At 49.2% G+C, this 14,620-nt stretch overlaps 1 protein-coding gene across 1 annotated transcript; it reads left to right on the top strand.

Moving 5' to 3' along the window:
- The first annotated feature begins 402 nt into the window (after window positions 1–402).
- Window positions 403–13,471, top strand: ZCCHC17 (zinc finger, CCHC domain containing 17). The gene is given in 5 exon segments (XM_009877694.1): window positions 403–441; window positions 2,544–2,635; window positions 3,310–3,410; window positions 4,691–4,842; window positions 13,295–13,471. Coding segments are annotated over 5 exon segments (561 nt in total).
- Window positions 13,472–14,620: the final 1,149 nt, after the last annotated feature.

The following is a 14,620-nucleotide window of genomic DNA, read 5'->3' as shown; positions in this document are numbered from 1 at the left end:
GCCGATGGATGTTGTGTTGGGGAGAATCATTCAGGGGGTCGATAGGGCTGGGACAAAGGCTGGACTCGACGATCTTCAAGGTCTCTTCCAGCTGATACAATTCTGTGATTCTCTACTTTAGTGGTGGGACTGACAGGGATGCTGGGTTAAGGGTTGGACTTGATGATCTTAAAGATCTTTTCCAACCCCCATGATTTAATGATTCTAAGATGCTGACCTGGTTGGCTGGTTTGACCTGCACTGCTGCCTCTGACCCATCCTGACACCTCAAACTGAAGGAAAGCAGGAGAAACCGTGTCGACTTTTCGTGCCTATTCCAGCCTGTGGAGAACAGGTGTTTCATGAATGGCTTTTTTTAGGTGCTGTGTTGATTTCCTTCACAGGTCGCTACAGTGACAGAATATGGGGCATTTATAAAAATTCCAGGCTGCAGGAAACAAGGTTTGTTTCTCTGGTTTTGTTCAGCCATAGTTTCATGTTTGTGTGTTCAAGCCAAGCAGTCATCCTCAGAATTACAGCCTTGATAACCTTTTCTGAGATTTTTCTAAAAGCTTTTTTTTCCTAAATTAGGAAGACGTTGGGGTTCTTAGAAAGTATTTATAACATGATGGAATAGTTGCATGAATGCCAAAAAGACTCAGAGGGCTTTCTGGTAACTTCAGGGTATTTTAGAAAATCATTTTAAAGCGTTGGACAAACTGTAGAAACTTTCTGCAGTTAGACAGTTTGCCCAACATAATAATTCTTTTAGGGCCAGTATAAATGGAGTTAAGGAAAAAAAACCAAAACAAACCTGAAACAAAGCTCAAAAAATAAAGCAGAAAAACTGACTTAAAGCTCCCTCTGTGTTTGTGAAGTCAAACAAACTTGAGGCTGTGACCTTGCACTTGCCAGAAATTGGGGCGGCCTCAGTGTGACGGTGTTTTCTCCTTCTCAAAGTTCATTTGGAGCGGATCTAGGTTAACTCTTACCTGTTTGATTGATGCAATGAGTTGATTTTCACCGGCAAGATGTACTGGAGAAAAGAAAGGTTAGTTTTGCTTAAGGCAACTGCTGGATTTGTGCCCTGTCTCCCAGAGCAGTCATCTCCAAAGGATTTAACTCTTCACCTTCAATCAGTTAAAATCAGTTCACCCTATCAGTTAAAAAAAAATAAATTTGTGGATTTCACCCCAATAGATGCATATTTATTTCTAAATTATATGTATGTACTACTGTACTAATGTTATGTACGTTATACAACATAGAAAGGAACGAGCTAAAGATGAAACAAACACTTTTATTTATTTTACTTATTAATGGTACAGAGGTTTTTCCTTCCTGCATCCCAAAGGATTCCTCACACGCACCCCGCTTTGGAAACTGCTGGCTTAGAGAGCAAAACTGAGATTCTTTGGAGACTTGTCTTTATTTTTTCCCATTTTTTCCCTTCCAAAACCACATCCAGGCCTTGTCCATAAGACTCACATGTCCTCGTGCCGTGTGGATAAACCCTCAGAGATCGTAGATGTTGGAGACAAAGTGTGGGTGAAGCTTATCGGAAAAGAGGTAACATTAATTCTTTTTTCTGTAGTTCTACCTAGATAAAACGTGCTGCAAAACCATTTGGCCATAAATGCTTTCCTGTTGTTTTTTTTTCCTGAAAGAAAATAACCAGGTTGCTGTGCAAAGTAAGGACTTAATTTGTCTGAGATAACGGAAATGGGCTGAGAAACTTGGTCTTCTTTACCTAGTGTGGAAGAACTATATGAAAGACTTCAGAGGCTCTTTCTAGCCATCTGTGTTGTGCTTTTATGTATATATATATATTAAATTTTGTTTGTATAAGTTTCTATTAAGCCCACATTTTCTTTATCTGGAATGCAGTTGTTGGGCTCCCGGCCCCTTTGCTGTAGAGGCAAAGAGCAGAAGCATTCTGGAGAGGTGGAGAACAGAAGAGTTCATTATTTTTTTTTAATATATATATAAAATAACTACATGGATGTCATAGATGAAATGGAAATTCCTTCAATAGCAGAAAATTGTAAGAAAGGCTTAAAAAAGACCGCAAACATACAACTTTTACTCTTGCTTCTAGTGTGGCAACCAAGGACTTAGATTCAAAAAAGAGCAAGCCCCTAAGAGAGATGCTTAAAACATTTTTGGTCTTTGAAGCGGATCGAAATAAGAAGAATATAAAGTTTTATGTTTTGGAATGCAAGTGGGCCGAGGGAACAGCGGATGATTTGAGAAAAACCTCAAAGCTTCCAAACCTGCACTTTCTTCATCTCTTGGGTCATCCTGAAAGCAGAAAGTTAATCTGAACCGACCTAGAGTTTGAGTTTGCCTTCTCCCTGAGCTGGCCGTGTAGCAGGACCTGGTTTATTAGCAAGAGTGCTCTAAACGTAGCTACAAAACGATAGAACAAAACTGCTTTCATGTCATGTCTTTTGTGGAGCTCTCCCTGTGAACCAACGTTTTCCTTCCTTCTCTCTAGGCCTCCAGACACAGGATATTTATTAACTCTGAATTTACTCTTCTCTCTCCATATCTTTCTCTTCCAGATGAAAGATGACAAGCTGAAGCTGTCGCTCTCCATGAAGGTTGTTAACCAAGGCACCGGAAAAGACCTCGATCCAAACAACGTTTCCCTTGAGTAGGTAAATCTGCTGAGTGGAAGAGAACAGATCAGACAGGTTGCTGCTGCCTGCTCTTCCCTGCCTTGTGTTCCTGCCTTTCCTGCCGTGCTTATTCTCTGGGAGCCCCACTTTTGGAGGGTGGGCTGGGGCTCAGGTGTGTGTGTTCACATATCGGTAATCATAGAATTTTCAGGGTTGGAAGGGACCTTAAAGAGCATCTAATTCCCACCCCCCTGCCATGGGCAGGGACATCCCCCACTAGATCCGGCTGCCCAGAGCCCCCTCCAGCCTGGCCTTAAACACTCCCAGGGATGGGGCTGCCACCCCCTCTCTGGGCACCCTGTGCCAGGGTCTGCCCACCCTCACGGGGAAGAATTTCCTCACGTCCCATCTGAACTGACCCATCTCTGGCTTCAATCCATTCCCTCTAGTCTTATCACTACCTGACAGGTAGCAGCAGCTCCTTGCATTTGCTTTGTGTAGAGAGTGCTTGGTTCATCTCAAAATAGGAGATAACAGGTAATGTGGTTTATTCCAAGGAGCAGTTGAGCTGTGCTCTTTGACGTAGCCCACCGAGTGATACTTATAGAGCAACACTTGAAAAAAACCATTTCTTGAGGTTGTGTCTGTATCAATGTACATGATTCAAGATGCAAATGGGTTGAAAATGGAGCTGTCCTCCTCTTTCCAGTCAGGATGAGCGGAAAAAACGCACGTTCAGAGACTACACGAGTCAGAAGATCACGCTTGAAGCTGTCCTGAACACCGTGTGCAAGAAATGCGGTTGCAAAGGTATTTTCCTGCCGCGTCGTCATGTTCTTTTGCTGTAGCCTTGTTCTAACCAGGTGGTGACCTGTAGATGGGGTTGTATTGACATCCGTCTCCTGGCTGCACGTAAGGACTGAATTTTGCTTCCACGTGTCTCTTTTAGAGCAGATCTACAAGTTTCTGTCACTTGTCATGAAAAGAAAAGCCTTAACTGAGCTCTTTTTATAAAGGTTTGTTTCTTAAAAATGCATCCCTCTGGGTTTCCTGGGAAGAACCTTCCTCCTGAAGACAGGTTTGTACAGGTTCCGTTCATGTGGTATTTGTGTTAACGTGTCTTTACAGCTGAGGACTTGTTCCAGTTTTGCATTTTAAGAAATAAACATATGCCTTCAGCGGGGCATTTCATTCTGGAGAGTGATCAGGGGAAGTGACTTTCCTGTGGGGCACCCGGTGTTAGCTCCCGAGCCGTGTCTTAGAGCTGAAAATAAGTGGTTTTTTTTTTAACCTAGTGGAACTTTTCTCGCCTAGTTCAGCAGTAGGAGGTTGGCTTGTGTGATACCTTTCCAGTAGCTTTTTGCAAGTTGCTGAGGCAGAAAAGTTGTATTTTTTTGGTACGTGGAGGTTTGCTGCACCCTCCTTGTCTTAGCCACAGAGTAAGTAGTTAAGCTTGGAGTTACGGCTGTTCTGGAGAAGATTAAAAGTAAATATGATTTTCTGTAGTGGTAGATAACTCTCTTTAAAATTATATTTTAAACTCTAAACTTTGCACTGGATTCTGTGTATTTCCAGCCTGCTTTTTAATGATGTTGTTCTACTCATAACAGGCAGGCAGGTGCTCTCTGTCTGCGGTTTCCACGACAGGTCTTAGTAGGACAACTTGATATCTCTGGAGTAGAAAAGGTAGAACCAGAACGAGCTGATTTCCTCTACGCTTGTGGCTTTGGTCTCGTTTACCAGGCACCAGTCACACCAGTTTCCTCCCTTTCCCATACACTTTTCCATGCTGTTCAAGCTGTTGCACAGACACAGTTCTACCAATTGTGCTGTTCAGACAAGTGTCCCAGTTTTTGCCTGAATAATCTTTCCAGAGTGACCTGGGTTGCATTTGCTCCCCAACCTGTTTAATCAGATTGTGTGAAACTAAGTGAAATGCTCGGGCAAAAAATGACCTGTAGCTTCTTTGACTGTGACTAATAGTAAAAAAGATGATTGGCGGCACTTCAGGTGTCTGAAGTACGGTTTTAAAAAGTAAGAATGAAAAATAAAAAAAAGAATAGCTTGCTTCTTCAAACACTCTTTTACAGGTCATTTTGCCAAGGAGTGTTTTGTGCAGCCTGGAGGTACCAAATATAGCCTCATCCCCGAAGAGGAGGAAGAGGAGGCGGCGGCAGCAGGAGGATGTGAAAGAGATAAAAAGAGCAGCGTGGCTGACAATCCTGCAAAAAAAAGGAAGAAGGTATGAGGCGCCCTGCTGCTGGCCTGGAAAAGTGAGCCAGATAATTTGTTCTGTCTAGCTCCACTAGGGGTTTACTCTAGCGGTGTGGTTACCAGTAGCCGGTTCTGGGCTGAGGAGGTGGCTCAGGTTGGTGCAGGTTCTGTAACAAAAAAAGAAATCTCTGCAGAGTTTTTAGTGAGTCTTAACTAAAGAATCATCATTTTTGCTAAACTGTATTTAAGATGGTTTTGTTCTATAACACACAGTCCTTGAAGGAGATTTTAGAGTGAGAAAAGGATTTTTATTTATTTAGTCTTTTTTAGTCTTTGTGAGGCTCTGTAGAAATTACTTCAGCTTCCTGAATTTCTGTGCTTCTTGCCCTTTTTCCCCTCCCTCCTCACTGCTCTTGCCCTAACACCTTCCTTTAATCTGGCACAAATGCCTTGCTGCAGTGGTGGGAACTGGCCTTATCTCCACGTGCCGGGGGAAAATTTGCAGAGGGAGCGTGCTCCATTGCCAGGCTCTAAAACAATTTTTGGGTGAAAATGTCAAGAGCTAAGAGACCTTTTATGTCCAGTAGTTGAACTCTGGCTTCAGAGCGTGCTGCTGTGAAACGCAGAGGAGAGCTGGATCCGCGACAGGAGCATTCAGTGCTCGCTCTGGTTATACAGCAGTGAGGCTTCCAGTTCCAGACTTGAGTAAATAAACCGTTTCATCAGCCCTTTCACAACCGGCATCCAGCTTTAATTAACCCTTCCATTTATTTGTATTGCTTCCACTTTTTTCTTCTTTTTTTTCCTTCCTCTTTCCAGCCCTGTGACCCGTCTATATCCCTGGAGGGGGGCAACAGGCCGGAAAGGTGCTGATTTCCTTTGCACAGGAGAGGGACAAGGCCGGTGTTAGCAATTGCATTGTGAGAACTAGGAGGGCTTGCTCTCCCAGGCTCCCTGTGGAGTTAAACTAGTGCTGGTGTTAAAGGAGAGGCTGCAGGTGCTGGGAACTGGGGAGTGGAAGAGTTTGTTTTGATGGTGACACTCAAACCAGTCCAGAGTGACTGACACTGGTGGCTGAAGTCACATTTTTCACTGGTGTTGTGGCATTTAGCTCTCATTTGAGAGAGGAGTAGCTGGGGCTCTTTGTGGGATTCTGCATGGTGACTGTGCTAGAGAAGAGCCAGGTGTGTAGTGACTTCCCTTCTGTCACTCCCTGCCCTGTGGCATCCCTGTTGCTGCCCTACAGTCAGTACAAAATGAAGTCAGTGTTAATTTGGTGCCTAATTAGCAGTTCCTTGTTGCTCAGTAATGCTCTGGACCCAGTAGAGGGGACAGGATCTCCAGACTGTAGATCCTATCGCCTGGTTGCATCCCAAGATGTGCTTCGCTTCCCTGCTACGTAGGCTCTTGTTCAAGACGGCCGAGTGTGTTTTTGCTGGGATAGAAAATGCACACGGTCGTTCTGTTCCCACCTCAGAAGCGCGCGACTGCGCCCAGTCATTCCTTGGCTCCGAGGCTAACGGGGACTCTGACCTTTGCGGACTCCACATGTCGTCAGTAATCCCTCGCCTTGTCCTGCCTTGAGGTCCCTTCCCTCTAGCAGGGAGGATGGTTTGTCTGGGAAAAGCTCGTGCAGCTGTGATTTAAATGTTAGGGGGGAAGAATCACCCTAAGAGGTGCTCAGATAGCTCGTGGTATCGATTCCCGCCCACCAGCGTGGGGGTTGCTCTGCTGAGGCTACAGGATGTGTGGGTTGCTGCCCTGAGTTTGTTACTAGTTTTGAGGGGTTCTTTGGATTAACGGCCTTCCTTTAAGTCATGCTTGTTCCTTTGATCTTCCTCCCTTCTCAAGGAGGAGATCAAAAGTTTTCAGATGTTTTCCAGTGCTGGAAAAATCAAACTTTGAGCTGTTTGGAAGCAGGATGTGAAATCCTCGAAATGAATAGCTCCCTTGTTGTCTGAAGTGCCTGCTGTGATCTCATCTGGGAGCCACCATATGCTTCCCTGCTTGCCTGGAGCCCCGGGGGGATTTACACAAAGGAGAAATAGCTCAATCTACCTCGTAACAATTGCCTTGCTGACCCTGTCTCATCCAATGCTTGTAACATAAATGTGGGGTTGTATTTTTAAATGAGTGGACAAGAGAACTGCTGTCTACAAGCATCTAGTTAGGGTTGTAGTAATAGAATTAACATTTTTGATTGTTCATGATCAGCATTTTCTGTTTCTTTAATCTTGATGCTTCCTTGCAGTTTTCTGGATGCTCTTTCCTCTGTGCAGAGGTTCCTCTCCTTCCCGAGACTCTCTGGGCTCCTCAGCCCCTTCTAGTGCTTTTCATGTTCGCTGTCCTGCCTCTCAGGATCCCGGAAAAAAATAAGTGACTGGAGGGGGAAGCGGAGGTGCCGGTGTCACAGAAGTGCTGGGGGGCATCCGAGGAGTCGCTGGCAGCTGCGTGGGCACGGGCCGTGGCCCTTCCACTTTTCCTCTTGGGGTCGCAGGGTGAAGGAAGCTCCTACGGGAACGCGGCTGCGGGCCTGGGCTGAGCCGGCGTGGGTGGGAGGCGTGCTGAGAAGAAACGAACCCTTCTGATTCTTTTCCTCTGAGAAAAAAATCTGCAGTTTCAGCACTAGAAGCAACCTCTCTAACTGCCAGAAGGCATCCCACCTTCTGCTTGGATACGTTGATTAATTTATCCCTGGGGTAGTTTTGCCATGGTCATTGGAATTCCATAGTAAATGTGACCTGTGATGGCTTTTTGGCAAACTTAGTTGCTCTTTATCCCCCCACATAAAAGATTTCCAGGCAATCTTCTTGCAGATGTTGTCTCTTCGTGTAAAAACCACACCTTAATTGTTTGTTCAGTGACCTGGAGTTGATCAAGCCTTAATCCATTCTCACTTGTGGCTGGTACTTGTTTTACTAGTTCTTAAGTGGCATTAGCTTAGGGCACAGCACTTCACGCACCAGGCTGTTACCTTACTCCTTATCTGTGCTTTTCTGAACTTGGCTGTATTTTTTAGTGGCCATAGACTGGATTCCTCTCATCAGATTCATTCTGGCTGGCCCTCAAACAAGGGGGGCACTAATACCTTTAGATTTACGTAATGAATCTTGTTTGGAATTAAACCGGGTGGTGGAATTTTGCTTTTTTAATTATTTTCTTCAAGAATAAAAAAAAAGCAAACCCAACTCTAGAAGGGTTACTGGCACCTCTCTGGAGATGCAGAAAGACAGGTATCTGGAAATCCAGTCTGATTTTTCACAGGGACCAAAGTCAAGTCTCCAAACGAGACTGAAACTCCACAAAAGAGTCTGGGTGAAAAATATGAAACTTCTTGGAGAGTTCTGGACACTCCCCTCTTATCTCCAAATCAAATTCAGGAATGAACTGGTGTAACGTTCTTAAAGCGGAGCCTGGAGCACCTTTCCTTGCAAAGGGCAGGAGGGAGCCTGTGTGTGCCGAGGCTGTCCCCTCGCAGTGCCAGCTCTCAGAAGTAACTGGAGCAGTAGGACAGGGCTCCAGCCCAGCCTTTTGCTCTCCTGCAGGCCAGCTCCCGACATGGGTTTCGCAGAGGAGAGATTTTTGAAGCATGTTCCATTTTGGCAGAATTGTGCTTCTTACACAAATGGGATGGGACATGCGGGTCTTTACACGGAGACTCTGCTTGGGTACAACCTACCGGAAATGTTCACCCAACCGCGGTGTTTGGGGTTCTGGGCTGTGCCCCCGCGCCCAGCTGAGCTTCCTCCATCAGCAGCCGTTGGTTCTGGAGACCTGTTTGCGGCTCAGGGCGCGGTTTAGCCGCTCTTGCTGGAGGCAGAAATCTGGCCTTTGCTTTGGCTCTGCCCTTCCCATCCGCAAACCAGAGAAATGCTCCCGCTTGCACAAGGGTGAGTGGACCGGTAACCAGCAGGGTGCTGGTCTCTCAGTACTGGGATGCTGGAGTTGAAAGAAATCTGTAGCTGAACAGAAGGATGCTGCTCGTACGGATGGTTTCACAGCAGGGCTGCCTCCTGCTACAAAAAATGTTCAGCTCTTCTGTCACTGGCTTTGCTCCCTGCAGGATTTGCAACCCAGCTTCTGTGCTGTGATGCTTGTGTCACTGCACTGAAAGCTCTTGCTCTGTGTTGATGTGAGCAGTTTGGCTGTTAGAAGCCCCCAAAAAGGTGGTTTTGTTGTTGTTTGTGGTGGTTTTTTTGGTTTTTTCTTTTCTTTTTTTTTTTTTCAGCCAGCACAATGCCCATGTGTGTACTTTTATTCCCCTGTACTACCAAAGGAACGTGTGCGACATCCTGTCCTGTCTTCAGCCTCCACAGGCTGAGAAAGTTTCCCAAGCTCTGGAATGAAACTCTGTGAATTGTTAAGGTCTTATCTGACTTTCTCACCATGTGCACAGGCTGGAAAAGCTTGAGAAAAATTCTCCTTGCTGCATCCCTTTCTCTAGAAGATTTAACTCTTTACCATCCTCTTCTAAAGACTGTTCCAATTTGCTTCTGCCCTTTGTCCATGGGTGGGAAACGTTGTCGTGAGTCTTGTATTGTCCCGCAGAAAAATGTGATGCTCAAATTTTGGGTGACATCAGTGATCCTGGTGCTGTTGTAGCACTAGAGACCACTGATCCCTGCCACGGCTCTGCTAGGCGTGGAGTGAATTCACCTCTGCTTGCTTCCCTGCAGCCCTAGAGGACTCTCTGCTTGATGTTCAGCTCCAAGCCACGCGTTGTATTTGCTCTTCCACCTCCCTAAAAGGGTTGTTCTGTTTCATGTCGTTGTCCCTAATTAATAGCCTGTGTCTGGTGCTGCGACACCCAGTCCATGCTAAATCGATGGCTTTAGCTGGGCCCTTTGTGTCCCTGCTCTTAGGTTGTTTTGAAATTAAATGTAGACAGACTTGCTCTTCTTCCAGTAAGCCAGTATATCCATCTTCCTCTGGAAACTGCTTGTCTGGAAGTGGCTGAAGCTAATGGAGGAAATGTCTCGTGGGGAGGAGAGTGGAACTCTGCCTTCCCCGTGCTCTCCGCGTCTCTGGGAGACTTGTTTGTCCTCAAGCAAGTTTTCAGACAGTTTAGCCCTTCAGGAGCAGGTTGTGCGGAGCGCTGGAGGGCTGTCAGCGAGCCCATGCCCTTGCTGTCACCACAGACCTGACTGCGACACGGGCTTGGCTTTAACACGCTCACCTGCATGGGGACCCACCTGAGCACCTCCACACCTACAGCGGGCAATGCCGAGTTACTGCAGAGGAATTTCTCCTCCCCATTCTTTGCCTCTTTTTTCATGCTGTGCTTAGCAACTGCTTCTGGCTTTTCTTTGCAGCAGATTAGTGCAGGTTTCTTGGCTTGGGGTCCTCTGGGTGAACTCGCACCTGCTGCCGAGTCTTGGGTTCCGAGTTTTCCCCCTGTGGTTGCTCTCCAGTCCATCTGCAGCCAGGGCGGTTCTTTTTCCCCCAGGTGGGGTGGGTGCATAAACAGCCCTGAGGCAGCACCTGAGGGAGGAGGGAGTATCTCATGCCAGACCCACCGAACCGGTGTCAGGGACGGATTCAGACCTTTCCCCGCCGTGGCCAGCCCTGCGCTGCACCTGGTTGTGTTGGAGCAGATGGAAATACTTGTCCGCACCAAGCATTCTGATTTTGTACGGGTGTCATAGAACGTGTTGGGCTGGAAGGGACCTTTAAAGGTCACCTAGTGCAAGCTCCCTGCAGTGAGCAAGGGCTTGAATTGTCTCCAGGGCTGGGGCCTCCACCACCCCTCTGGGCAACCTGTGCCAGTGTTTCACCAACCTCATAGTAAAGAATTGCTCCCTAATGTCTAATCTAGATCTGCCCTGCTCTAGCTTATAAGCAATACCCCTCATCCTGTTGCTACATGCCCTTGCAAGCAGTCCCTCCCCAACTTTCTTGTAGCCCCTTCAGATACTGGGAGGCCACTAGAAGGTCTCCCCGGTGCCTTCTCTCCAGGCTGAACAGCCCCAGCTCTCTCAGCCTGTCCTAGGAGAGCTGCTCCAGCCCTCTGAGCATCTTTGTGGCCTCCTGGACCTGCTCCAACAGGCCCATGTCCTTCTTGTGTTGGGGCTCCACAGCTGGATGCAGCACTCCAGGTGGGGTCTCACCAGAGGGATCACCTCGTGCCCTGCTGGCCACACCGCTCTGGGTGCAGCCCAGGATGTGACCGGCCTGCTGGGCTGAGAGCACACGCTGGATCTCCTGTACCTGTGGCTGGTTGCTGCTCTTCCCTTCGTGTAACCACGTGTTCCTCTTTCCTCCCTTGGCTTAACGTCTGTGCTGGCTGTGGATGCCTGAGGAGGGCGGCCTCGCTGAGGACTCGTCCCGCCGGTAGCCCCATGCCCAGCCCAGCCATGCCCTTGGCCCCGACGTTCCCCTCTGCCTCCTCACGAGGGGAGTGCGTGGCACTGAGAGCCTGGCCCAGGCAGGGGTGACTTAGAGCAAACCTCTCCCTCTAAAACTCTCTGCGAGCCCAAAGGTGGCCTTGAGGTCATTGGGGACAGACTTGGCAGAGAAAATAAGCAGAGCTCTTGGCCCTGGGGGCAGGCTCCAGACTTCTCCCATTACATTCCCTTCCGTAGTGGAATGTGAAACACGTTTGTGTTATGTTTGGGACAGTCAAGTGACCGCTGTCATCTCCCATTGTGCTGGCTCCAAACGAGCCGTTACTCACCCTCTTTCAGTTAGAGGAGGTGGTGGTGCGGGAGGGCAGCTTTTTGCCTGGCTGACCAAGGCTCCTTTTCCTCGTCTGGTGAAGCACATGCCCTGTGCTTCTCCCACCTGTCGGCACAGGCTCAGCATCCTCAGTCCCACCGCTAACAGAGCTCAGCCCTCCCAGGTGGGTGGGCAGCATGGGAGACAGTGCCCCGGTGCCTTTGTCTGCTTCCAGAGCTTGCTCTGACCCCAGCTGTGATGCTGCTGTGCCGTCACAGCCTCCAGGGGTGATTTTACAAACCCAATATGTCACCAGTCTACGGGAGATGCAACTGGTAGAGATGAAGTAGGTGGGGGGGAAAGGAGCTGGGATGTGCTGGGGAATAAAACCTCACCTGATGCTGCTCACAGCAGCGCGTGCACCGCCGGCACCCGGCTGCGGAGATAAATTCTGGAAGAGAACAGGATGCTGGTTTGCAGGAAGGTTGGACCCAGTCTTACGGATGCCCCAGTCCCAAAGTGGTGAACACACGTGGGGCGCCCGGGAAGGTGCAGCTCTTGCTTTAAGCACAAGTGCTGCTGTGTGGCTGAGGCGAAGCAGCGAGCAGTTTTGCTCATTTCCTCGCTGAGCTGCCTCAGCCGCTCACAGGCAGTCACATGGGTTTGGGTTGCTTTGCTGGCCCAGCTCTGCTGCATGAAACCCTCTTTTGCTTTTTTTACTATGTCCTCTGTGCCCTCAAATGGAATGAATGTTCCTAGAGGGAAGGTCTCTCTTTGATGTTGGTGTGCCCGTGGATGAAATCAGTGAATCCTTCTCAGAGGGTGGTGTCTCTGGGCTTGAAGTTCTTTATATTAAACATGTGCAAAATAGTAAAATTACCTTTTTTTTATGGGTCCTCTCACCTGGTGTTTGGAGGGCACGGCTAGCTCCTGGGAGCCATGGTGAGCTCATCCTCGCTGGAAGGGGCTGCAGCAACGGGCAGAGCTGGGCGAGCAGGGGCTGCGTGTGCTGCCAGTGCAGGCCAAGCAGATCCTCTCCTCAGTACCCTTCTCTAATTAAATACGTACAAATCGCTGTGCTGCGTCATTAAATAGTCTTTATCTGCTTTGGGATGCTCTGCCCAATGCGATGCCGGCAGAAGGTGTGCCGCCATCCTGATCTCAGAATCATCATCTCTGCTCCGTAGTGAGTCAGATGCCTCAAAATTGAGGGTATAGATCCATTTCAAAGTTCCTGATGAGCTTTATTCCAGCACCAGCTGTTCTTATTCTGCATCTAAATGTCAGGTCTCGAGCTCAGGGACTGTCTGTCTGCGGAGGGGGGAGGTTGGGAAGCTGGTGGGGAGTGTGCGAACTGCTCCGGCAATTGTGCAAAGAGTTGCTGCTTGCAAAAGGGCCCTTTCCTCATTTCCCCGACCTGCCCCCGCAGGGCGGGCTCCCAGAAGCTCTGACTCGAGCTTGAGCTTTCTTGCAAGGCAGAAGGCACGCGGTCGTGAGCGCATCAGCCCTCGTGTCCGTGAGCCGATGGCAGGGTGGGGACACGGGGACCGGTTTAGAAACCCGTTCTGTTGGCCAGAAGGGCTTCCTCCCACCAACCTCTGTTAATAAAAGACTCACCTTCAGTAACAGAGTTCTGACCGTGGAGGGATGGTGAGGCCTCTCCTGATCTGACTAACTGTTTTCAGGCTTGGATTTTGATACCCCCTGCCACTGCTCTGATGCCTGCCCGGTGCAGCTGGGGGTTAAATCCTGACTGACTGGGGCAGAAGCTGCGTGTGCTTTCCGTGTGGGCACATTTTGATTTGTTTTCTTCCCTTCATTAGGAGAAGAAGAAGAGGAAGAAGCACAAGGATAAGCAGTCCTCTGAGTCGGACTCGGACAGCTCGGACTCGGACAGCGATGGGGCTCAGCCAGCCAGCAAGAGGACCAAGCACTCGGGGAAGCCCAGCAAGGCTCAGAAGAAGAAGAAGAAAAAGAAGCATAAGAAGAAGCCGCGGGACTAAGCGGGCAGATGGGCGAGGCTACCACGAGGAGTGAGCAGGATTGACTTGGCGTGCCCCTCACTGCTGGGACAAAAGGAGTTTCCTTCGAAGAGTAACGCTCGCCATGTTGTGCTACAGGTCTTGACTTTGGTACAAGCTGCCCCATTACCTGAGGTGTGGAGCTGAGCTGCTGTTTTTCTTCCGCCACGAGGCGCTTCTGCCAACACTGGCTAATTACACCCCTTCCTCAGCACCTTTTTCATCCTCGTTTCGCTGGGGGAGCTGCCAGCTCCACCGAGCCTGCCTGACACCGGCCCCTGTCCATCCCGGTGCCTGCAAAAAGGTTTTGCTGCGCAGCTGAGCTCTGCCTGCTGGGGAACAGGTTTTGCGGGCCCCCCCCCCCCAGCCGGTCATGGCGTGGGGCTGCTTGGCTTCTGTCTGCAAACCTTTCCCCAGCCTCAGCTGTTTTATCTGCAGATATTGGGAATGGAAGAGTGAGAAGGAAATGGGGGGGGGGTGGAGATATTTTGAGTAAACGTGAAGTGTGGTGTGTTTGCCGCCTTGGTAAGTGATGGAAAATAAAGCTTTTCCAGTTGTACTTTGGAGGGGTCCTGTACATTCTGTGCTTCATGTTGGGCAGTGAAAAAGTAGGGGGGTGGCTCTGTGGGACGGGGTGAGACCTGCATTAAGAGGTTTTGAAAGTCCTGGTTGCTTCCCTGGGGCGGGAAGGGGGTGTGTGACAAGGTGACCACTGGGAGAAGCCTGGTGCCTGCTCATGAGGAGCAACTGGGGCATAAATCTTGTAACTGGAGCTGAAGGTCAAGGGGTTAGGGACGGCAGAGGGCTGGGCTGTCCCGCGCCCGGTCTGAGGTTGCTCCTGGCTGAGGTGACCGTGGAGGAAATCTGCCGAGAGCATCTTGTCCCTGCCGGGGCAGATGTGCCCAGCAAGGGCGAGTTGCGTCCCTCCCGGTGCCTCTGGCTCCACAGCGAAGCGAGAGCGGGGCTGGTCCCTTGGCGTCAGCAGGAGGAGGACTTGGGGCTGTTGGAGGCTGCCCCTTCTCCCTGCACTTCTCACGCCAGATTCCCACAGCTAAGTCCCACCTTTTGGGGCCAGTTCCCTTCCCAAACCCAGCCACGAAGGGCTCACCCCGGGGTGTCCATCAGCTGATG

The sequence above is a fragment of the Apaloderma vittatum genome, unplaced genomic scaffold (genome assembly GCF_000703405.1).
Source record: "Apaloderma vittatum isolate BGI_N311 unplaced genomic scaffold, ASM70340v1 scaffold17671, whole genome shotgun sequence".
Lineage (NCBI taxonomy): Eukaryota > Metazoa > Chordata > Aves > Trogoniformes > Trogonidae > Apaloderma > Apaloderma vittatum.
This window is presented reverse-complemented; position numbering and strand designations above follow the sequence as displayed.